The 25,788-nt window shown below is 44.2% G+C and overlaps 1 protein-coding gene and 1 long non-coding RNA gene across 4 annotated transcripts in view; one reads left to right on the forward strand and one right to left on the reverse strand.

Moving 5' to 3' along the window:
* LOC144721043 (zinc finger E-box-binding homeobox 2-like) overlaps positions 1-25,788 on the reverse strand; it is a 75,113-nt gene that overhangs the window by 23,421 nt on the left and 25,904 nt on the right. Inside the window, exon 1 of one of the 3 annotated variants that reach the window (XM_078598347.1) lies at positions 5,638-5,802. The exons of the other annotated variants lie outside the window; for them this stretch is intronic. Coding sequence (XP_078454473.1) covers positions 5,638-5,695 — 58 coding nt within the window. The 5' untranslated portion in view covers positions 5,696-5,802. Of the gene's footprint in view, positions 1-5,637; positions 5,803-25,788 lie in introns of those variants that run through there. 3 annotated transcript variants of the gene reach the window in all.
* LOC144721044 (uncharacterized) lies at positions 6,404-9,749 on the forward strand. The gene is made up of 2 exons (XR_013585832.1): positions 6,404-7,034; positions 7,387-9,749. It is a non-coding gene; the product is annotated as an uncharacterized LOC144721044 (long non-coding RNA).

The raw sequence follows: 25,788 nt of genomic DNA on the forward strand, positions 1-25,788 counted from the left end.
CGTTTATTTTTACTGCATAGGAAACACTAACGTCAATGTCCAGAATGAAGACAATGCTTAGTAATGAGCTTGCAATTATGTTTAAGAGTATTATAGTTTAATATCCCACTTTGTATTTAATTATTCAATATAAACCAAAAAACTAAATGGCTAAATTAGCCGAACATATTAATGCGAGTGTGAAAATATATACTTTATTGAATATGTATTGAATACAGGTGAGGAATTACATCCGTCAAACCTATTTTTTTTAAGTGGCTGCATAATACATGATATTGGGTACATTTGCATTTTGGATAAAATTACGTTAGAAAGTGAATTCTGATTAATTTTATTTCACGCAGAGGAATTATTACTACTCTAGATTTAACTCTAGAATATGCCACTGCACTGAATTGCTTCCTTTCATTTAGTAATGCCAGCACTCAAGCTGCTAACTGGTACCAATTAAAACGCAATTTCTTTTCCAGTCTTAAAATAATAGGTTCTCATTCAAGATGTTTAAACAGCCAACAAGCCATTGTACATGTCTCAGGCTCACCCAAATTACTCACTATTGAGATGTGTAAGCCATGCACAAACTTGAAACATAATACTGTCCATGCAGCAACAACAACAACAACCCCACAGCATATTAAATAAAGTAGGATGATGGTCATAGCACACAAGTACCTTCCGTTATCTCTCTCATACCAGTGGCTGTCAAGGGACTGCCAGTGAGGCAGCACGCAATTAGCAAGTTCAATGTATTCAACAATTAAGAGTTAATGCGGGTTAATTAATATGCAAATCCCACGGCAGATGTGCGTCCGTGTGGTTGCGAGCATACGGAAGGCCTTTTTTCATGCATCCCTCCCCAGGCGATCCTTGCTTGCGTCTCGCCAGCTGTCAGATTTGTTTGCCGCTACAAGTGGGAGGGCCGATCCCTCTCAAAAATACGAGCGCCGTTTCATAGCGCGTGTAACAGAGGGCCTCAAGGCTGATGGCGCCCCACTCCACCGTGAGAGGTCCACCCGTTCAGGACTTCCACATAGCCCCACGGGCATGCTGGGATACGCACATTAACCTCCACTGTGATAGCTGATCGGCTCCAATTAAGCGCTGTGTTTGACCGCAAATTAAAACTGTACGGAGTTATTATTAGTATTTTAACGTTTTTTTAGAAGGTGCAACACGCCCAACTAAGGTATTCAAAGCGCAGTACAGAAAGACAGAAAATGAAATATCTAGTTTATATAATGGGAAAATGGGTAGGTTTTCAGTTGCGTTCTAAATGGGAGAATCTCAGCGGTCAGGCACAGTTCTTCAGGTGGAGCGTTCCAAATCCAAGGGCCAAAGAGCGAAGAAGCCCGAGCTCCGAAATGTTTCTGATGACGGCGTGGCTGGCGGAGGAGCATGGTCGCTGCATGTGAAGACCTCAAACTCCGAGAGCAGGGATTGCAAAGCTGCGGTTTGTCGGTCGAAAATTGAGGCAATTGCTGACAGAGTGCTTTGTTAATTAAGCGGCATAGTCATGTTAATCATGCACAGAGCTCAATTAGGTCCAGTGTGGGGGAATTGAGTCCCGACGAGAATGAGCAGTCAAAATGCACAAAATAACCAGGTTTATTAAAAATAACAGCTTTTTTCAATACTGTCACTGACAGGAAAGGATATACTCAATGTTTGGCCAACTTGCCTTCTTCAGGGAATACTGAGGTTTACATTGAGAGTCACAAATAGTCATGTAAAGTTTAGTGATGGGTTGAGTCAGATGATGGACTCAATTGGGCAAAGTGACTCATCAGCAATGGTGAGTTCATCATCTGACACCACCCAACTTCACCCACCAATACGATTTAAGATTCTCAACGTCAACTTCAATACTGCCCGAATATGGCAGGTAGGCTGACACGTTGAGATAGTCCTCTCATCAGGAATGTTTATGCAAGTACAGTAGTGGACCACAGTCGATTGACAGGCTGCGTGTGTGTGGAGTAACGTCTGGATACGACCACTCCCTCCAAGATGTGTGGCCAGCGCGGAAGAGTAGACCAAAGGACCCTGTAGAGGTGCTCTCTAGAGCTCCCTCTAGTGGAGGACTTTCCACCAGCAGTGGCAAGAGAAAGCAAGTGCAGGGCTGCAACTTTGCCGTTATCTTCAACACTACTCTGTGAACGTGCGTGTGGGTAATCACACGTCCTGTATACAGGGTAACGTGAATTCCTGCGTGGAAAACATCGTGAAATTCTGTCATATATAGGGGAAAGCATGCTAAAATCTGAGCATGGGATACAATTATCCAGATGTAGGCCCCCGTCGGCCCATCACCTCCACCCCGGGCTACAAGCTGTCCCTACCCTCTTTGTGCACCCTCAGGCACCAAATACGTTCTCCCCTTGGGACCCTGAAACAGCTGCGTCCCAAGACAACTGTCAATTGCCCCACATTCTCTGTGGCCTTGCCGCATGTCAAGCACTGTCGGGGACATTTAAAAAAGGACATCATTTTGTTTTATTTAACTCAAGTCGCCAGCAGGAAATACCGTAGAAAAGATAGTATATACACAAAAAGAACAGGCGTTTGTATATGTAATCACTTAAGATTTTGTGGCTAAGAGCAAAGCGAGGCTTTTGAGAAGATAGGTCTTAAAAAATAAATTATGAATAGATTGTTTAGAGAATTTTGTTTCTATTTTGTTGTTTAATTGCATCAACAATTCCAAGAGCAGCAGATGGAGCTCATTTGGCAAAACCGGCTGACCAGTCGCTTTTCAGACCCTCGCACCTTTTGACCTCTAACCTTTACTCGTTATAAAAGGTCAAAACTCAAAATGTGACTCACAGAAAATTTGAAAGGTATTCACCCCACGACACATAATGAAGACTCACCAAATGAGCTGTACCAAGAAAGGCATGCAAGCGTAATGCCAAGTCATATGCGTGTTGCTTTTTTTTTCTTGTCAGGCTTCGATAACTCACAAGTTTAATCACTTTGTGTGTGAGTCAGCGTGTACGTGTTGCGCATGACGTAGATTGTGCAAGGCTTCAGAACCTTAAACCGTTATTGCATGAGTGAAACTAAACACTGCACTCGCTCACCGTACGCATAAAGGAGTGTGGCTAACTTAAAACATTTCGGTGGGACTCTGTGAATTGGTAGCTCGTTAGGAAAAGTCCTGCGACACGTGAAAGCAATATAGCAGGCAAGCGGGAGCTGATTAATGTTCCGCAACAAAGTCTCAGCAAGGTGCTTCCCTGACCCCCATCAAACCTGCATGCCTGCCCCGATACACATACCTGTCCCAGGTGCTGCCCAGCTGGAACCAAACAAAGGGCTCAGGGGAGCAAGGAGACCTCCTCTTGCTTTTGTGACGGAAATGAGCCCCCACCCGCTGGGTTGCAGTTGGTCATGCAAGTGTAAGCATCCACTTCCCAGCCACCTGCAAGCCAGGAGGCGTTATGTGCTCTACCTTTCCTGTCCAGCCACTCCCCAGTACGGCCCTCCCAAAGTCACGAGTGCTATAATCCAGAAAAGGGTGGGAGGAAGAAATCACTGCTCCTCCTTTGTCATTTAATGTACTTTTCCTTCCTGTGCCTGATTAATGTGTTGAGGGATTCAAGAAGCCTCTTTATGGCCTATGGCCTAAGCGTGAACAAATGTGAGCACTAATTACCGATGCAGTTGAAACACAGTTGGTTTAAAAAAAATATTACCGCTTTCTCATAAAATGTACAGCTGCTTTGCATGAGCTATATTTCGTCTTATATTCACTGTTAAATGGTAGGTGGGTGGAGCTAGAGTTTCCACCTAACTATATTTGACCCAGACAGTCCAGGAAATGGCATCTGGGTTTGGGTGGCAGGAATTTGTACCGAGATCTGGTGGAATTGTGTTGAACTTTATTTACAATTGAATGCACAGTTTTGATAGACTTTGGCTGATAAAAATGTGTGCAGGTTTGGTCTGGGTAGAAAATGGAAACCCCAATGATTGAGTAGCAGTGGAGTGGTTTGCACACTGCGCTATTCACCCGATCACATGAGTTCAATCGCCGGCGTCCGTGATACGTGAACCGGTCCTGGCCCCCCTTCATGAAGGCTCATTCACCACCATGCAGAAGTATAGTAAAATAACCCCCACAATCGACACAAAATGACGACAGTGTTATCCATCCAGTGGTGTGACAAAAATATGTACATTACCATTTATTACACAGTAATTAATGTAACCAAGCGTGGTTTACTGATGAGTGCGAATAGACCAATGGCAATCCATTGCTGTTTTATTCCAGAATTTCTGATTTAAATAACGGATAAAGATTAAGCCTCAAGATAAATTTTCAGGAAGATCTAGTATTGGGATGTTTAAGGCAATTCCATTACTTACTGTTTGTCTTACTAGAAGGTAACACTCAAATTTCAAAACAGTTATACAGTACAACCACTATTCAAGAGTCAATTTGCTGTACTGCTCAGTGGATTTGGGAATTTCCGAAATCTGCATGAGCCACTATTTCCTCCAAAAGACTGCATCACAGGAATGCACCATCACAATGACTTTTTTAAATCAAATTATATCACAATATATTCTTATACGTGATGATCCATTCATATATACTTCACTGATTTCTATGGACCCTCTTACTTTCTTCCCAACACCGATTGAATCAGTATTGCGAAAGCAATGGGCTCCCTATCTTAGAGAGGAGAGTGTTCAAAGGCGCATTGAGTTTGTTGAGATTGGTGGGAGACTTGTCGAAGTTTTGAAATCAAATTGTATTTTCTCTGTGATATCTCCCTGGTATTTTATTAAGGCATTTATAAATAAACAAAATATTGATATTTTTGGCACAAAGCCTTAGACACAAATCAACAAAACATTAAATTAAACAGGATACAGCCACACCTAATGCGATATTGTTCGCAATATTCACAATTTCAATTGTCATTGCACAGTGCAAAAGTGTTTTGGAGAGTGAAGATAACAGTTCTATAAATAAAAACCAAAGCCGATGAATGAGCCACATTGGCATTTGCCAAAAAAACACCGCTCATAAATAGGCACAGGTGTAGAGTCTTACATGCGGACTGTGCTATTTCCTCCAAGGAGGTGCTTCCTTTGTCAGCACATCCTGCTCACACATCAGCATGTTCAGAACGTCCGTGTGGGGGCGAGTTCTAACATTGCCACATTTCCCAGAAGCCCTATATATATAAAAACTGTAATTGTAACGGTGACGTATAAACGACAGAGGGTCTAGAGTTTAAATTACTCTTTCAATTAAACTCAATACGTTCCCATTACAATACTAAACCTTTTGGCAGAATTAAGTGCTAGAAGTGGATTATACAACAGAGCATCAATATAGTCTCGGCCATGAGGACTCCTCTAGCACAACTTTAGAAGAGAAAATAAATATAACAACTGTGCGTGTGTCAGTTCTCAATGCCTATCACGCTGATCATATTATAGCCATATACGGTACCCCCCGCTGCAGTTGTGACAGACTTCCAGCTAAGGCAGAAACACACCAGGACAAAAAACCAAACGCACTCAAGGGAAAACAGCTAAATTGAAGTCCCACCGCCCAAAAGCAAAGTAAGCGCCGTTAATTAAACTGGAAGCAAACGTAGAGGGAGAGAAACTGTCCGTTACCTGAACATTTCAGCAGTTCTCTCTGAATCCCAAGCTTCTTGGAGATCAGACACAGCATTGTCAAAGCGTGAGCTAAGCGAGAGAGAGGCGCGTATCTCTGTAAGGTCCATGGGCAAGTTGAAATAACGTGAGCTAGGCACCGAGGCTCGCTCTATTAATATAGCGTTCAAGAACACGAAGCCACCCCCTACACTTTCGGCACCACCCACTCACATTCCTGCACTATAACACAAACCTAGCACCCCCCCCCACCTCCTCCACGACCCAGCATCTCAACCACCCTTCCCCCCCCCCCCCTTTGGCGCCCCGGCAGTTTCGCCCCCGATAAATGTTGATAAAAAAAAGACACACAACACACGAACCGTCACAAACTCGCTTTCCCACCGTACTTTCCAAAAAAAAACACCCCTCCACAAGGTAAAGGGAGCCGCGATGGCATCCGCAGTCACCTCTTTCCCGTGAAAGAAATGACCCGACCGGTTTCCCGGAAACGTGACGAGAGGGCGGAGAGGCGCACGGCCACCCCGAGTGAATGCGCTTCAGAGCTCCGCGTGTGAGTGTTGTTGTTGCTGCTGCGTGTCCGTGAGTCGGGCAGCCACTCGAATTAGGCACCAGTTGTTGGCTTGGTCACAGCCATTGGAACTGCCTCAGCCTCCCCCCCCCCACACACACACAACCCTCACCTTCCGTCTGGTTATTAGTAACTTTATAGCGTGCGTTCCCCGGACACTTACATATCTGAAAGGGTACAGTAACGGCCAATACGTCTGGTGATTTGCCATCTGGGATGAGATAAGCCAACAGGCAGTTTACGGGATTGCGAGAGCCCAATCATGATTTCCCAACGGAGTTTGTTAAACGTGGACTGTATATCGGCTTTGTACACGTGGTGTATACATAGTGTATTTAAAAGTGTGTGTGTGTTGTGGAGTATAAGCTGGGGATGGTCCATCAACTTATTTACGTTACTTTACGAGGGCTGATGCTGGGCTATGTGCGCCCATTTAGAATAACAGCACAGTACCTGGCACGGGCACATGGGCACTCTATTAGGTTAACCCAGTAGAAGAAACATACCGTGGGTATCAAGTGTAATAGGTATCAAGTGTATTAGGTATCAAGTGACAGCGGCCTCAGCCGTGGTAACAGAAGGTGGTTTCATCAGCCTACTTTACCTGCATTTCTAAAAGCTCTAGCTCGCAGAACGTGCCACAGGTCTTAATTGCAATGCAAGCAGACGATGTGACTTGAGTGTAAGTGCTTGTGTGAAGAAAGTGCGCGCGCACGCACGCATTTTATGCGCGTTTACGAGTTTATGTTTCTTGTCACTCATCCGCAGGAGCTTGCGTGCGGTGTTTGAAGATCAAAACACGACCTCCTCGTGGACACAAAAAAAGGTACTGTCCATTTTTTACGACGAATACACGTCGTAAATGTGAGGTTCAGAGTACACATCTGCACGCAAACTTAGACAGGCAGTTTTAAAGTGAGTCATTTAAGACGTATGTCTTAAATGTTAAAGAGCATATAAAAGCACGCACACAATCACTCATCTCCGTTGATATCCCTAAGCCAGCAGTTGCAGTCACCCCACGTGGCAACCAATACTGAAAATGAATCACCGATAGGAATGAAAATTTACACGGGGCCCCGTTGAACGAACTACAACAACGCATCCTTTTGTTTTAATTACATTGCCCTGATATTTCACGCATTTTTTTCTTGTTGTCCAAACTCCACATTCGCCAGCGGCGGTCGACGCAGAGCGGACAAAATCATCGGTCACCACCGCGGAGCAATTCCGCTTTGCGGTGCCGAAGAAGGGCGGATGAGCAACGCATGCCACGTGCCCCCCTGCCTTCTGCGAGGGAGCAGACAGAACGTGAGAACGGGTCTGCAAGACTTCCTGTGAGCACTTTCCAGCGCTCTCAGCCACGCGGGCACCTCAACGCCGCCACCGCCATCGGGTTTCAATTAGGTCCCCCTTGGTACCACGCTACACCTGGCAGAGGCTCCAATGCCGACCGCATGTGAAATGCGGGGGAGGGAAGGCCGTGGGGGGATGTGTACGTGTACAAGGGGAGGTATGGCTGTGGAGGCGGTGGGTGGGTGGGTATCGCACTTAAGGGAGGGTTGAGTCTGCGGGGAATATAACGGTGAGCCTGAACTCGGGGCCGAAAACACGCACCGCTCCCCAACCCTCCACACCGCCCCCCCCCCAACCTCTGCCCCACCAATCCTCTCTCTCATTCTCGCTGGGCCGGATGGCAGCCCTTTTCCAGAAAGTTACATTCATGGGAAATTCCGTCGCTCTCCAGCTGCTCCCCAATACCTCGTGCAAAAACGTAACACGAAAAAAAACACACACACACACCCCAAGATTAATAACAACCATGGGGCTCTGGAGCAGCTAGCTGTTCTTAGCATAGGCAACTTTCCCAACACGTAACAACAGTTGTGTGCTCTCCAAAGAGGGGCGGTTACATGAACGCTTCGGTATTTTCAACAAAAACATCCTACTACGTATAGGCGGAAAACAGTGTTGTTCTTAAGTAAGGAAAATACGTACGTGTACATGAAATGTGTTACTAGCTGTTAATGGCATCACCAGGTGCTCTTGTATTTTAAGCTGAATATTTTGCCTTGCTGAGGAATACAATTAAGGGTCAATATGGAATGTGTATCTGCTTAATGTGTACAAGTTACAACTTCGGACCAATCATACGTCTTATTATTTAGACATTAGCCACCCAATTAATATCAATTTATGGTGGTCAGGTGCCAACTTTGCAATGGCTTCAGATTTTAAGAGAAGGTAGTGATGGTGAGGTGTGGGGGCATCAACAGCAGTGGCTGTGACGATCGCTGGGCCTACAATGTCTGTTATTACTACTCTTTAAGATACTCAGCCAAGCTGTGTCTGTCCTTGTACCAACGTCATCGGGAGGACTATATTGGGTCTGAGTTATTTGTTAAGTCAGTTACTCAATAATTGTCCAGGTTGTAGTTCTCCAGGAGCCTCCACTGCATGCGAGGATGAAGAACCCGGGACCAAAGACCCTAGCAAACCTTCCCACATTTGTCAGTAGAATTGCTCACCAGAGTAGGCTGTTAACTCCGTACTCATGAAACTCACGTTGGCGGTTTAGGTAATGCCAATCCCACATTCAAGTGACGAACGGTTAAGCTAGTGACTGTTGAAGATGTTCCTGAGATTATGAACGAGAAAATAGTTATTGAGCTGGCGTTTTACTAAATAAAATAAAAACTACGTATAATTTATACACAAGAATAAAACTGTCCAATGGAGAAAAAAAAAATCAGTCGAGAATTACGTGCAGAAACAGGATATAATCTATATTTGACCAACAATGTTCATTGTCTTTGTTAATGGTGAACAAGTACAATGAGAGAAGCATCGCTCGCCATGCGAATGGGACCACTGTTGCTTGCCTGAGCCCACTTTAATAGTAGCACAGCTAGAGCATCATCGTGCTCATGGGAATACCCCCGTAAAACGATGCAAGATAAATACAAGAACACAGCCCGAGTCTTTTATAGCCTTTGCTGTGAGCCGGAAAGAGAGCCTGCATCCAGGTCTCCCAGCAGAGCCTCCTCAAGCAGGCCACCCTTGAGAGGGCTTTGCATTAAGCTCACATTTAAACAGAAACATTTTCAGGGAACTTTCTTCAGCCATGAGGTTTTGTGAATCAGTGGGGACTTATCCTTTTTTGGCACGGAAAGTGTACAGATTTTTCTCCGCGTGGGTATTGTTTCTGACAGGGCCTCAAAACCATGGCAGCTTCTTACGGTGGGATAACAATGGGGTAAACACGGCTCACAGAGCCATGGAAACCTCGCTTAGGAATGGAAAGTGTGGGCAAGGGTCTAAGTTTAGTCCACGTGCAGAATATGCATACAGTACAGCATCTCCATTGAGCTAAGTTTTGGCAAACAGACACCCAAGTGAAAAAAAAGCAAGGACTGAGGCTGCTCTACTTTCCGTGTGACTATTCGCACCAGCAAACCTGACGAGAACGAGGTGTGATGGTTGAAACCGTTTGCCAACTTTTAATTAAATTCACGGGATGGTTGGCGGTGCACATTTAAAACACCTGTGTGAGCTGGCACAAAGTTATTAGCTAAATTGCTGTGAAAGTGGTCCCAAAATAACTCGCCAACAACGAAGTGGAAATATTGGGAGGTTCAAACGCTTGCTTGGCCTGCTCTCGGTGTACGTACCTGCTCTAATGCTCACCGCTGTAGGCCGGTGTGTAATTTCATCCAGTTCTTGATAAGCATTCTCACTCTGTCCATTACCTTCAGCCCGCTTACACTGCATGTACATGCATATTTGCACTACACTTTACTATATTGTTACATAGGATAAGAGAAGGTTTATACCTAACTAACACAAACACCGCAGCCGGACTTTGCAGGTAACAAAAGGAATGGCGCAGCTAACATCCATCGGGGCTGAAGCAGGCTGCGTTGTGTGCGCGCGTTACAATTGCCACGGGGCAAAGTGAGTATACAATTGTGTGCTAACTCGACTCTGGGGCATCAGACTTCACATCCCATTACAGCGCTGAACACAAGAGAGCCACTGCGGGCTCGCACAGCCAAAACGAGGGCCAGGGGCGAATGCCTTCCAGTAAATCTGTTCCCGATGTCAACACGTTTTATTCACAGAGCTGAAACCTACCCGATGAATAGATTTGCACAAGGACCCCCCCCCTCTCCCCCCCTGTGAGGGTGGGTGAAGTCAAACGGAGTTGGCCAGCGATGTTCTGGACAGAGTCACAGCACACAATCATTAGATACAGGACCTTTTGCATCCTGGTCTGAACAGTCCAAACATGTCCTGCAATGTTTTTTTTTTACAAAACAGGGGGAAGGGTGTGGTGTCGGTACTTAACGATTATAAATTGTACAAGTCCAGATTTCTTGTTTAAGGAAACTTTAAAAGATACTATCATTGGCTAGACTGTAGGCACACACCACAGTGTTGAATCAGAGCCCCAGTTAGGTTAAAAACAATAAAAATCCCCATCACTTCATTTTGGGAATTTTCCACTTTCACACATCGAGACTCGTGAATTGTGCATTCAAGGTGATGATGACAATGTGAATGTCGTTTTACTTTGTGAGCAAACACACTAAACCAATATCTCTGTGAAGTATGCATCCAATGTGAGGTTATGACTTCCAATCCAAGTGACCCTATGCATATCTATCCTTCCACGTATCTGTCCCTCCACGTAAAACAACAACTATCTTTCACACATCAGCCACACAGGCCTCTGGGAGTGTATAATTTCAACAGCATTGGTCCAACACGCGCATACTTTGAACAAGTTACAACATTCAGTATCTCATCAGCATTCAGGCTTACTTGAACTAATGAACTGCCAGATGTTTGAAAAGTTCAGTGAGGGCACCTGAGTCATAAAATTAAACATTAACGGCAGTGAATCAGGGCAGGTTAAACAACCTTTAATCTCACAACTGTGGTACAACAAGAATGAAATTTCAATTTTTACAGGTTTGCAATATTTCTGCATCGTATAAAAAAAGATGTGTACAAGCATGTAATACATTCTACAACGATGTTCTTCCTGCTCTACAAATTACACGTGTTATAAATGAATGCTACTTCATAACGATGCTGCTGGTCCTGGCCTTGCGGTATCTTGCAGGCATGTTAGTGCCTTGTAGCCACTCACTTAGGAGCGATGGAGCGGATAACGGTGCGAGTGTAAACATTGCTCAAAAGTGCTTCAGGAGTGAACTACCCCAGGCAGGGTGGCTCACCTCTTATCTTATGCATGTGCCACTGGCCGACCAATCGGGAGTGGCCATCTAATGTCGTGGGTTGGTTTATTGCACGCTTGGCAAAATAACCATGGGAAAACACCAAGCGTTGGCCTTCGTTTTGCGTCGTGAGTGCACACGAGGAACACATTCCTACTCCCTCCATTTAACGTGCAGTTAATGCACTAATATTCTGTAGATTACTGGGAACATGGGACTGCAGTGGACGGACGTATTTAGTCGGGTGAGCAGAGTATTAATAACCACGTGAGAATCCATTCAGAAAAAAACAATTATGCAGCAGAGATCTTGGTTAAATACATGGAAAGAATACATACAGGGTACAATGTTGAGTACATTTGCCGAAGTGCAAATGATTAGTGTCATACGAACGTAGAAAACTTCGTGGCAGTTTATTTTTTATACATTTCCACATTTGCATATCCTTAATTACGGCAGAAAAAAACGACATCGCATTATAATGCTGAATTATTTATGTATGGTTATGAAGAAATTGTTTTTTATGCAAATAGTACATACCTGAAATGCATTTTGCCATTAACTCTACAAGGGACTTTCTACCAACTACATTTACTATTCCTGTATATACATTAATATATATAATGCATAGACATATATCTCATGAAAGCACACTATATGCTGATCTGGAAATTCGACTGGGCCATGAAAGGGTTTCTGTTGCGGTGCACGCGATGACATTAGCAGGTGGGGGAAGCACACACCTGCTGAAAGCAACGTGCAGCTCACGCATCATCATCATCATCACTCCTCAGCATCCCAACCTGTTGTGACACCATTTCATAGCTGCGAGGGCTTATCTTAAAATATGACCACTGTACGCCACTCTTCACTGCACACATAACTGTCTTCAAGCTGCTACTCAAATGGATGTTCACTTAAATAGGATTATTTACGAGCACAACGGTCTTGCAGGTCTCCACTTATCCAGCACATGCATTTTAGCCCCAGCAGTGCATATAAGTTAAATCAAATTAACTACGAGTAAGGTTTGCCTGTTTTATACTTAATTCACACACGAAAAAAAACACACTGGAAATGCTGTTTTTGAGTAAAATATGGGTTTTTCTGGAACATTCTGTCTCCTTGGAACTTTAAAGTCACACACTGAACCTAGTGTGGTAGACGTGATGTGCATTACAACGAAATAGCAAAAAAACACAAATATAATAAAAATATCAGGAGAAAATTAGCTCGATGTACTTAAATTCGTGGATAGTATATCATATTTGTACTGGTGACAGCCTGCTTTGTATGCCAAGTTTTTTTTATTTTTTGTTTGCTAAAAATGATGAAAACATTTAGAAGTGACTAAATAATTAATTTACTTTGGCTACCTAATCAGTAACACCTCATGGAGATGACTGGATTTTTGTGTACGCTTTGCATAATGGTTGTGGCCACAGTGTTAACATTTTCAGGTAAGGCATGTAATCATGGTTTCTATCATCCATGCTGGCAATGGTCGATATCTGCACTACTTTTTTAACCCTAGCTTGCAGGCAAAGCACTCCAATCTAGCACACCTACTGCAACAGCAGTTTAACATCCGATTATATTGTTTTCTCCCACAGTACATCAAAGTGCTAAATTATGAGAGTTAACATTTTTAGCTCGTGCCGAACTAAAGGTTAAACACACACACACACGTTACCAGAATAGTCTTTCAGGTTAGATTTACGGGGGGGGGGGGGGTCCCCGAAAACTTTACACTGAAATGCACATTTCGCAGAAATTGCGATATTCTGTGAAAGCATGATTACAAACGGGTATATATTTATCAGGACTTCCGTCCTTTATTCACCGCTCGACCTTACCCTGCTCCGTAGATAGTAAGCACACAAACCCCTTGCCTACACCCAGGAAAACGCATTGTGTGGCATTCCGTGGCTGTGTGTGCCTGCACCCTTGTATACTGGGCTTCAATACAACACTTGGGAGGGCAGGTTCCGCAAACTTGGCAACTTCACAGTCAACATTTTACAATCATCGTCATCATCATCGTCATAATATATCCTGGGTGTTTTTTCGAAAGGTAAATATCTACAGATTGAAAAAAATGGCTTGTAGTATATGGCACGAGCCGATGGTTTCAGACACATGACGTTTGCGTCGTCACCATCCCAGAGTGGATGGAATAGTTTGACTGCGTATTTCCAGCACCACAGTATCCCATGAGCATTTCTCCCTCGTTAAACAAGTAGACAAAATATGTATACTCAATTACAAACGCGACGATCAGTCGATCATTGCAAAGTGTGTGTGTCCGGTATTAAATGCACCTGCATTTAATACTGGTTGACATGGAAATGTTCACAGCATCAGATCACGAGACTCACGTTGACTCACATTATTTTTCCTGGCTCTCATAGACATTTGGAGCGGTATATACCATGACAGTGTGCGCAGGTGCGTTCATAAACATAATCATATCTCACAAACGAGCAGAGTGTTAATTGGGGGGGGGGGGAAGGGGGCGAGTCATGGGGTGGGGGGGTATGAAAGTGGTGATAATTAGAAATAGGCTTTATGGTCAAAGCTTAATGCTACAACACACTGTACTACAATACAGAGGGTGTACGTCTCCAGTAACAAGCAGCAGAGCATGAGTATTAATACAAAGTAAGCAGTGCCACTTCACAATACGGTACTCCAATAACTCCACTGGCTCCAAATGAAATCCCAAATCAATTTGAAGATCGCACTCACGGTTTCCAAGACCCTCTCTCCTCCCGCTACTCCCTTCCACGCACTCTCCTACCTCTCCTGTCTCATTTCACTCTACTCCCTTCCACGCACTCTCCTACCTCACCCCTCTCATTTCACTCTACTCCCCTCCACGCACTCTCCTACCTCACCCCTCTCATTTCACTCTACTCCCCTCCACACACTCTCCTACCTCACCCCTCTCATTTCACTCTACTCCCCTCCACACACTCTCCTACCTCACCCCTCTCATTTCACTCTACTCCCCTCCACACACTCTCCTACCTCACCCCTCTCATTTCACTCTACTCCCCTCCACGCACTCTCCTACCTCACCCCTCTCATTTCACTCTACTCCCCTCCACGCACTCTCCTACCTCACCCCTCTCATTTCACTCTACTCCCCTCCACACACTCTCCTACCTCACCCCTCTCATTTCACTCTACTCCCCTCCACACACTCTCCTACCTCACCCCTCTCATTTCACTCTACTCCCCTCCACACACTCTCCTACCTCACCCCTCTCATTTGACTCTACTCCCTTCCACGCACTCTCCTACCTCTCCCGTCTCATCTAGCTCTACTCCCTTACACGCACTCTACTACCTCGCCCTTCTCATTTCACTCTCCTCCCCTCCACAAAATCTCCAACCACTCCCTTCCAACCTTGCAACCCATTGCGTGTGTACATTTCGTAAGACTACTTGATCTACCAACCATCGCCTCCAATGCACTGAATTACATGAGTGTGCCAGCATGTAAACTGACCATACTTTTGAATACTATAGTAGAATGCACATCTTAGCTAGTTGAAGAGGGTATGTCCACCTCAGTCTCAGTTACCTTTACGTTCCCAAAAGTCAAATTTATAGAGAAACAATATTGCATCTACAAATTGTGCTCAATGAAATTGAGACTCCATTTGTTTTTGCTGACAGGTTTTTGTCATATATTTATATCTTAGCCAAAGTAAATTACCAATACCAGCAACTATAAAAACAGGGTCAAATCTGGCTGTAGCCTGATGAGGCCGCTTGTAATTACCAGTGAAACGTCGTACTCGTATTGTAAATGTTGTGGGTTCAGTTTAACACGTAGGCTGTCGCGACCAATATCATCCATAAGAGGTGTTTGGGTTAGATCGCATTCACTCGCCAACACACAGGTGTCTTGAACTAGTACCAAATTGGCATGTTTTGTTTACGTGACAAACCTTACTAATTGGCTGTGTCGGGTGGTGGTGGGTTTAACGACACATTTAGTTACCTCTATTATGGACAGGGTCACTCTCACTGAAATCATCACTATGTTAGGAAAAGACAATTCTATCTATGGCTCCAAAGCACGGCTCAATGTGGCAGTACCACACTGGACTTGACTGTTGGGTACACCCTGAGTAGAGCCCTCTTGTGGATTAATACCAGCCAAGCTTTCTGGAGAAACACACGTGGTGATTCACATTAGGGATGTGCTATGGGCCAAGTATATTATTATATTATTGTCGACTAGTTTCCCACACAGAAAGAAAATTACAAGACTTTCAAGTGAGCAAAGCAGATGGTTGAGAAAGGCAGACAGGTTAATACATACATGCAGACAGTTTAAAATATGGTGTTGGAGGAACAAGGTGAATGGGTTCCTCAGAAATAAAATTAGTCAATGCTGTTTGATAAACAGAGCCTCCATGACGTACTTCCCTAAAATAACAAACTCAAGGCAAACATTTGAAACGATCACATCGGTTCTGTTTCTGAAATTCACAAAATAACACCTCAACTACACAATTTTACCACCCCCTCTCTTTCCGTTCTGGTCTCATGACCAGATTCTGCCAGTGTTATACAGTAGTATGCCAACACCTGTGTTCCCTAGAAACGATGTAACTGAGCAGACAGATGCATGATCAGAAAAAAAAACAAGAAGTGTGCAGCTCAGAAACAAATGAGTTTTGAAGAGTAGGCCATCATACTTCTAACTGGGGCTCTCCAGAGCTTCCTATTCTGCCAACAGTGACTTTAGCATTTTTTCATTTATTTTACCAGGTAAGGCCCACTGCGCTATATAGCTCTTTTTCAGAAGCAACCCAAAACTGCAATGAGGCCCAATCAACTTCAAGGACAGTGCACACATTATCAGAGTTATGTTTTTTGCATTATGACTGCAGGTATTGTGGTCTATGCAAACATGACTCCTCGTAAAAAAAGGTGTCAGTTTTGTTGCCAAATAAAAGGGTAAAAAAACAATTATCATATGTTTTACTGGCAAATGAGGTACCAATGGTGCAATGAGGCCCATTTACCTCCTTCCTCGGAATACGTTACCACCACAGTCAAGTGACGTAAGCTTTTGAACCAACTCACCTATTTGTCCCCTTAGGTCGGCGTTCTTCATTGCAAGGCCCGCGGGCCACTGGCTGGCCCTGGTGGCCTTTAGTATTTCCCCTGACGTGCGGCGCCCGGCAATACACAACACGTGACAACACCGCCCATCATCGTGCTGTTAAACCCAATGGTTTCAAATGTGTGGCGGCCCTCACACTGATGATTCCTTATCGGCGAAAATGGCCCCCCTCTGTACATTATTGAAGAACGCTGCCTAATGCAATGCTCGTACAAAAAAAAACCCTGTTATTCTATGGGTAACACCTTCACTGTGTTACATCTCCTTCACCTAAGTACAAACCAGAAAACCTTGCATCCATGTTGATTACGAGGTATACATTCACGTATTGCACTTATGATGCACCCCTTTTGGTATGGCATCATGGAGGACTTCTCAACAGGTCATTACTCCGGTAGCACGCTACACTGAGCCCTGGAGGAACTTGAGACTATGTCATTACGCTACCCTCACGGTGAGACTTCTCCATTGCTTTTTAATGTATCGAGCACGCACCTGCGAAACAAAATGAAATACACGAGCAGCTTCCGTGAAATGGTCATTTGTGTCGCCTTTCTCTTGCAGGAGAACGCGTACAGGACTCGGAGCTGTCGCGATGGCAGTACCGTATATATGGGGTACAGATGATTTGTTTGTTTAATATCACGCTTGCTGAGCACAGGTCCAAAGGCCCATATTGCCAAGCAGCCAGCAACAAACAGTGTGACCAAGTGAATGAAGTAATGGCTAATACAATTTTGCAAGGGCTAGATAGATGAACATTTTACACGAATACGGTTGTGGCTGTAATTATTATTTAGAAAAATCTGTCGGGTCTCCAAAAATCATCGCCCAGAGGTTGATTGGTTTTAATTGTAAAACCAGGATTCGCCTTAAATTATATAATTCTATAGGTCTCCTGTTGTACACTAAAAAAATATTCAATCCCTATTATCGGTGAACCAAGTAATTCACCTCCTGTGGAGTGTGATGCCAAAAACTCACACCAAGTGTGCAAACTCTGCTACCAGGAACTAGTTTGGAATACAAATTCGAGTTAAGCCTAATTGTCTTTTGGCCAGAAGTAAATGGCAAAAGCAAGGATAAAGCTCTCAGCAGTTTGTAGAGGATTTAGTCCTGCCAATGAATGTGCCAAACATAGCCTCTCATGGTACCGAATAAAAGGCTAGATAAGCTAAAGGACAGGGTAAGAAACACAAAATTGACGGTAAATGTTGAAAAGTGTCCTGTGTCATTTCTATACACCCACCCTCAACCCACCTCCACTCCATCACTACAAAGGGAAACTGGTGCTTGTTGTCCCAAACATGAAATTGGTAGTAGTCAACCTGACACAGACCGAGAGTGGTCGGCTTACGGCTCTTCCATGGTGAAAGGACCTGCAGTCTTCTAAGGCTTCTAGTGATTTTACACCTTTCGTTCTTTCAATAGACGCTCTCCATTTGTGCCGTGTTGGAGTGTATTACCCTTCCTGTGTGGCAGGCGGGCCTGAGCAAAGTAACGGTCAGAAAAACTGTGAGCTGGCGGTGAGTAATCGCCGTGTAATAGTAAAAGCACTGTTGTTGGGGGAATGACGTGATGTCCTGAGGCTGACCACATTCTTTTGGGAAAACTCGCCTACCACAGAATGCCATCGTGACATCATACCATCTGCATCACCACCCTCCACACACTCAAACCATGGTGACCAGACACCCATACCAGGGGGGGGCATTGTGCATTCCTGCATACTCAGCACACACTGCTGAAGGTATTACCCATACCACTCTCACCAATGACAAAACGGTGCAACATGCACGTACTGAACATGTAATGTAATACGTCTCAAGAATTTCCATGTAAAATGTGCTGAGAATAGCAATAACATTCTTATATAAGTTGCCTGAATTTTAAACATAACTGTTACATTCGCATCTGCTACTGGTATTGTATGACTATTGATTACTATTATGCACGTAACAATACTTACATTGCTTTAAAAACATTTAACAAGATTATTCATGAGTGTGTGTTTTAGTCGAGTTTATAACTGTGTAATACTTCAGCGACAATGAAAGCTCTCAACGATGTGTGTAACATCAAAGTTATATATGACTAATAAACAAACTCAGCAAAATCACTCCACGTAACACGTAGGCTTTCGCGACCAATATTGTTCATAATCAACGATTTTTGGTTTAGATCGCGTTATTTATAAATGGGTGGTGGAGGGTTACGACACATTTATAAATAACGCGATCTAAACCAAAAATCGTTGATTATGATCACTCCACGTAATTTACTGCAAAAGCATACGCCAACATTCAATAATACATCACGTTTTAATCACCACGAGAATCACCGCCTGCCCTTTTCATCAACTCACGTCGTGAGAGTAGTACTCTACTCTCATCTACCCCCATGTTGTGACGACACAGTAGTTCCTTGTGCTATTATTTAGTGGCCCAATATCTTCAAACTCTGTGCGACAAAAAAAAAAGCATAGAACCACACATTATTACATATCATGTAATAATTAAACAAACATGACTCCTGCAACCATCTTTAATTCTTCATGACTGGATGCAAAAAAGGATCGAATCAGTCCATCGGGGCGTGACCAAATAATGCTTGAAGACAACCTCCGTTGGGCCTTTTACCAACCCGAACTGATCCAAAAGTACACTCCTCATTCAAAAAGAAAAGTCTAAGTGATTTCCGGATTTAATTACATATTTAAGTGGTGCTCATATTCGGTTGACAGCCCTGAGTCATTGGCAGAAACTCCACATTCCTACGGCGGGAGCGACTCTGCGCATAGGACAACCAGTGCTGACCTCTCCACAAAATAGTAACTTATTTTATTGACCCTGGAGGGATGATGGCCTGAGTTAACCTCTAACCCGGATCTGAACTCACAATCTTCCACTTGCAAGCCGCTCACTACCTCTGAGCCATCTAACCAGTCGCTAATTCGTAGATTAAAGCACACAGTGGCTTGTGCTGGTCATTGTAAAAGTATGATTGTGTATGGACAAAGTCAGTGGATTTTGTTTGGAAAATGGGGAGCCCCATATGATCCCCGAGAGAGACAGCAGTGTGTATAAGACCATTCCTCCGTGGGTTTGAAGCTGCCACAACTTGATTCTAGTATTTTATCTAAAGTCAAACTTCTTCATTGTGTTATGCAGGGCCTGGGATTGTAAACAGCTGTCAAATGTGGCAGCCTGGTTTGAGGAAAGGGGTCATGTGAGCTGCCAGCTTATGCATCCTCAAGACAAAAGGGACATCGAGCTGGATTCACTTTATTTTGATAAAACAAGCCTCACCATTTAGTGCTCGTGTTGGTTAGTAAGTCAGTATGGAGCGGTATATGAAATGTGACTAATGAATGAACCCATGGGATAATTGTGGCCTGGAGAGAGGCAAGGAACAATAGGTGCTTTTGGTGTCTTAAAAGAATTCGAACTGCTTGGATATAATGACACGTACATTTTATTATTTGAAATTCAATGTATTATTATTATTTTATTAAATCCACCTCACATTTTCTGACGAAATATTCATTACACTGTCGAATAGAAAAATTAAGTGCATAAAATGCTAAAAGAACTTAACAAAGAAGGCCACGAATTTGGGTTTGGGATAAACAAGAAAAACACAGAGGTGACTTACCACAACTTTGCTCACCAATTGGAAATATCCGTCAGAGTGATGCAGCTCAGAACCACCACGGAAGGTCTATTGCTAAGACAGCTACTGAAAGTGGGCTGAAATCAAAACGAGAGCAAGTTATAGCGCCCTTGAAAAACGGAACTTAATAATTAAAAGCATAATATTGCGCCTACGAGCTAATAGTTTTTTTGTTAGTAAATATGCACTACCTGGGATGACTCAATGCTCAGAAACGTGGACATCAATGATTTAAACAAAGCTGAAAAGTGTAAAAAAAATGTGGACCGATGTATGCTTGGAATGACATGGAGACCGAAAGAGAAGTAGATGGATTAGAGAACATGCACACGGTTAAAGACATCGTTATGACTTCAGAAAGGTAAGTGGGCTTCGGTAAGACACTTTGCTTGAAGGAATAATAGTCGATGGGTCAAGAATAATTACGCAGCGGCAGCCAAAGGAACGGGATGCGTGTGGAAAGAGATCCACTGCACCGCCGGAGCAATGAAATCGGCTCATGGCCAGGTGCTCATGTTGATTGTTGCATCGTGGGATCATGCGGGAAGGGGGTTGACTTGGGGAGGCCTTCATTTAGCAGTGGATTGATCACGGATGACGATGAAGTTAAAACAATCAACCAGTATCATCAGTGTTATGGCCAAAATGTAAATGAGAAACACATGTTGTATTTATGCATCTACCGCAAGCTTCCTGTAGTTTCCTCTAATCTTTCCAATTGTAACATTCATATATTATTTTTTTAAACTGCTCGGCAAGAAATATATTCTAATTTTGTTTTGGAGGGGATTTCCTGCACGAGTTGGGAATTTCCACCCAGTAAATGGAATGCCATCTTTTCCAAAGCATCTACAAATTGGTAGCGCTGCGAAAACCGTATTTTAAGGGCACCTGATTTTTTTCACAAGTTAATTAAATTATCTCAGCACAGTACTGTACTTAACTTGGCAATGACTCACACACAAATGGTTTGTTTTAAATAAAAAAAATCAAACCTTCAATGTCTGCAAATTGTGGGTTTTCCCCCGGTTCAACATACCTTCCCAAGGACTGCACATTTAATCACACTTGGAGTTGCCACACTCAATGCACTCTGACAATAACGATGGGAGTGCCATACTTCTGGGACATGTCTCTTCACTATACCGTAGGAACCAGTGTCCTCATGCACAGCCTTGTTCAGTTCTATTTTGACGTTCCATTGCATGCTTTATGACATTCCTCCGACAGTAGTTTATATTTTTCCTAAATTGACAAACTAAGTGGAATAAATAAATAACAGAAATCCAGACAAAACTTCTCAACGTTGAGAAGCCACCATCGGAATGTCATAAGGCATAAATAAAAAAAATCGAAGTTGTATATGCCGTCAGACGCATAGAAGAGAACGTGAGATAATAATTCAATTAAGAGATTTCCAACTGTGCTAGCACCCACAATAACATCGGGTGGGTGGGTGGGTGCGGGCTGGTCGTGGTGCAGGAAGGAGGAGGGAGATAGGCGGTGAGCTCCCCGACTCTGAATTTACAATGGTAAGTGATCGGGGCATTTGTGCTCTGACGCTTATACTTTGGCTAAGCCTGCGGTGTAGAATTTTGTCGAGATCGTTTCAAATGTCCATTAGAAGAGTGCTCATCTGGATAAAACATATCAGGGATAAACAGTACCTCCTCATACAGCTCATTATCCATGGTCTGGGAGAAAGAAGTCTGCTCCTCTCACTCCAGACAACCACAATGCCATCCTTTTCATGATATTGGATGTACATGTGGACACAGGCAAAGATCCCCCCGTATAGCTTTAATAGACTGTAGGGGCAAGTGCTGTTAGCGAGTAGCACCTTATTGAAGGCCGGCACAGCACAAAGAGGGGGTGTGTGGCCAGCACCACGCCCGACCGCCTTTGTCTCTCCGGTGGTGATGTTTACACACCGCGCACCAAGGTATTCATTTGAGGCTGAGTCGATCTAGGGGAAGAGGCCCAGGACCGGTTTAGACAATCGTCGCCGGTGTTGGCCGCGTAGCCCCGGGTTCGTAGCGCAGCGCTCCACACACGCGCGTACACCTAGGTACATGCTATATTACATCTCGACTGACCATTGGAGAGAATGCCGTTCGTGAGCACCGATTAAAAGGCCGAGGATACCACACAGAGGGGTCACACCTGGGCCGCCTTTGCCTTCCCATCGTCGACGTTCGCAATGCCAAACCAGGCACTCTCGCGCAACGAGATGGGGGGAGCCCTGGCACGCTTCAGATGTTTGCCGCAGACGCCGTTTGGTCACAGAGTGAGAATCGAAGAAGCTCGGGTCGTCTAAGTTCCAGGGATGCAACGCACGAACCACGACAAGCACCGCTCACCCGCAACGTGCACACGCACACACGTGTACACGGACTGTACAGCGTGGTCCAGATGTCTTGTGACCCCCCTCCAAATTTATTTACCCCGAACAATTTGTTTTAACCCCCCCCCCCCTTTTGCTTATTCATTTCTGTTTTCACATTCATTGCTGTACACAAACAAGAGATCAAGTTTAAGAGAATTAAATGGGGGGGGGGGGGGTCACAAGACATCTGCACCACCCTATCGATGCTATACATACAAAGATCCCCCGTACAGCCTTTAACATGTTGTTAGGGCAAGTGCTATTAGCGAGAACCACGAAGGCCGGCACGGTACACGAGGGGGTGGGTGGCCAACACCACGCCAGACCGCCTTTGTCTCCCCAGTGGCGATGTTTACACACCGCACCAGGTACTCGTTTGAGGCTGAGGCAACCTAGGGGAGGCCCACGACCGGCTCAGACAATCGTCACTGCTGGCGTTGGCCGTGAGCGGGAATCGAACTCGGATCACCGGGTTCGTAGCGCTGCGTAGCGCTAACCACTACCCCACCGCTCCCCCATACAAACACAGACAAAGGTCCCCCCCCCGTATAGCCTTAACAGACTGCTGGGGCAAGTGCTGTTAGCGAGCAAACACACAACAACACAGAGGCAAGGCCACCCCCAATCCACATTCTCGTCCTTAGTGCCTCACCCGTTAAAAAAATGAGATTGCCATTTCTCAACAACCACCACCACCACCTCCCTACCACCTGAATTTAAAAAATGCCGAGGCACCGATCTACCTAGATTTGAAGTTTTCGTGACTGCAGGGATCCATACTCCTTGGTTATTTCGGTAAAGTCACGTAGGTATATAAAAAAAAATCACTGTGATTTAATTTAATTTATTTTATTGTTATACCTACGTGACTGTACCCAAAGAGCACCGATCTACCTGTCAGACAGGTGTACGGATTGCGGGGTCTCGAACTGTCCATCAGACTGTGTACGTCGCTGTCCGCCCATCCACCCCGCACCTCCATCACCTCCTCACCTTTGCCACCTACTACTTGAGTCGAGCGCGACGATCGTGGAGGGGGGGGGGGGGGAATTGTTTGGACTCACGTTGACCGCGATCACCTTTTGCCGCGTTCGTTGGCACTTGGTTCGCCTTTGGGGGTTGTTCTCTGCTCTCTGACACTGCTGCTGCTGCTGAGACGAGGCCACGGATGAAGGCTGCTGCTGCTACATCTCTGGCGTATGCCAAGCGGTGTCGAAGACGACGCATCTTATTAATTATCAAAGCATGCTTTGTTTGCGTGTTCACAGCCGAGTACTGCGTGTGTGGTTTAATGCAGACTCGATTCCTGGCAAAAAAAAAAAAAGGTTTACGATTCCATTTGATGTTTGAACATCTTAAACACCTGTACGTATTGCCGGAAAGGGTAACCGCCTATTCTTATGTTTTCCAATGCGACTTTGTCGAACGAAGTTGCTAAAATCACCACCAAGCCTGCGGGTTCCGGCCAGTGGTTGGACATGGGCCGTGACACTACGGTTCCTTGATCTGCGGCAGTTTCCGTGCGTGTTGTTTGTGCAATGTGAGCCATCACACACTTTCACCCAAGACGTCCACTGTGAAACAGCCGGGCCGAATGCCCCTGTGTGGATGTTTAACTCTTTTTTTTCGCGCCGTACCTATCTCTCCAGAGCTCCCTCGAGTGGAGGCTCTTGCACACCAGCAGTGGCCTGAGCGTGCGTTTAAGTTTTAAGCAGCCACCCTACATTTGTTGAAACACAATTGGTAATTGATACTTTTTTTATAAATCTCAAAGTATATATACTGTGCATACAAACCTTGCATGATGTTTCAGTAATCAAAGCCATTGCGGTTGTTTTTTCCACGTACTGCACATTACCATTTTGATGAGGTTAATAATTATTCTGGAATAAAATATGAATTAACATTGCATTATGGGTAATGACCAAGGGTCAGTAATCGACAACAGATATGATCATCATACATGTAACATACATGCATTGAACAAAACCACTATGAAACATTGCGGGCTCTGTGTTAGGGAAAGGTGTCCTATCACAACACTGGTGCAATGTAGAACACTGCCAGTGTGGGGAATGTTATCTCTTTGCGACATTTGAGAGGTGTACATTTTAAGCAAAACAAGACCGTGTTATTCATATCGGGTCATTTGTGCATTATTTGTGCTAAACGTCCCAATAGTGAACTTAATTCAAAATAACATAGAAAACCTGAAACCACATTTCCAGGCATGTTCAGACCACATTCAATATCTGCAATGTCAATATATTAATGATTGTCTTGCAATAACATGTTATTGCCTTCTTCAAAATGTTTTGAAATAATTGCATCAATTTAGTCAACATGTGTTAAGTATAAATGTTTTAAAATACCCTGTGTACTCTGTGTACTTACTCTGTGTACTTAAACTTGCGTAATGTAAATAAAGGACACTGAATGTTTGGTATATAACATTTTTATTAAGAAATGTATTAAAGGTATGGTTGTTTTTGCCAAGGAAGTGTCACTGAGCCTCCAGATTATTTTTCAGGAGGGACTTGCAAAGTTTTCACAAAAGGGGTGATGGTTGACAATTAAGTAATTTGCATGCCATTTTTAAGCATTGGGATGTTTAGCAAATCGCAGTTGTTTTTCTAGCGATGGGAGGAAACTGAAGAACTTGGAAGAAACCCATGCGGAACGGGAGATAACATGCAACCCCCCACACAGAAAGGCACGTGAGTCAGGAATTGAACCCAGTGCCTTTCAACTATGAGGCACACATGTTACCCCTACGCCGACCTTCCGCTGAATGAAATTATTCACCTTGAGAAATGAAGCAAACAATCCCGAGCAAAAGACAACTAATAGAATGTAAGCAAGCGAAAGTGAGTAAACTGCTTACCATGAAAAGCACGGTGTGTTTGAACTCTGATAGCACAAACTGCTGAGTCCACATGCCAGCGATAAGGACAGAGGAGCTAGCACACAAAGACACACGCCACGGTGACGAAGCGTACAACAGGGGCTGGCATGGCCACACAGCGCGCATTCAAATGGAAGGGCACATGTCCGTCCAATCATCCCTATCTCTTTGTTTGAACAAAAAAAATAATTTCACATGTGGCACAGTACACAATATACTGCACACATT

Source organism: Lampetra planeri, chromosome 10, assembly GCF_965212315.1.
Source record: "Lampetra planeri chromosome 10, kcLamPlan1.2.h2, whole genome shotgun sequence".
NCBI classification, from domain to species: domain Eukaryota; kingdom Metazoa; phylum Chordata; class Hyperoartia; order Petromyzontiformes; family Petromyzontidae; genus Lampetra; species Lampetra planeri.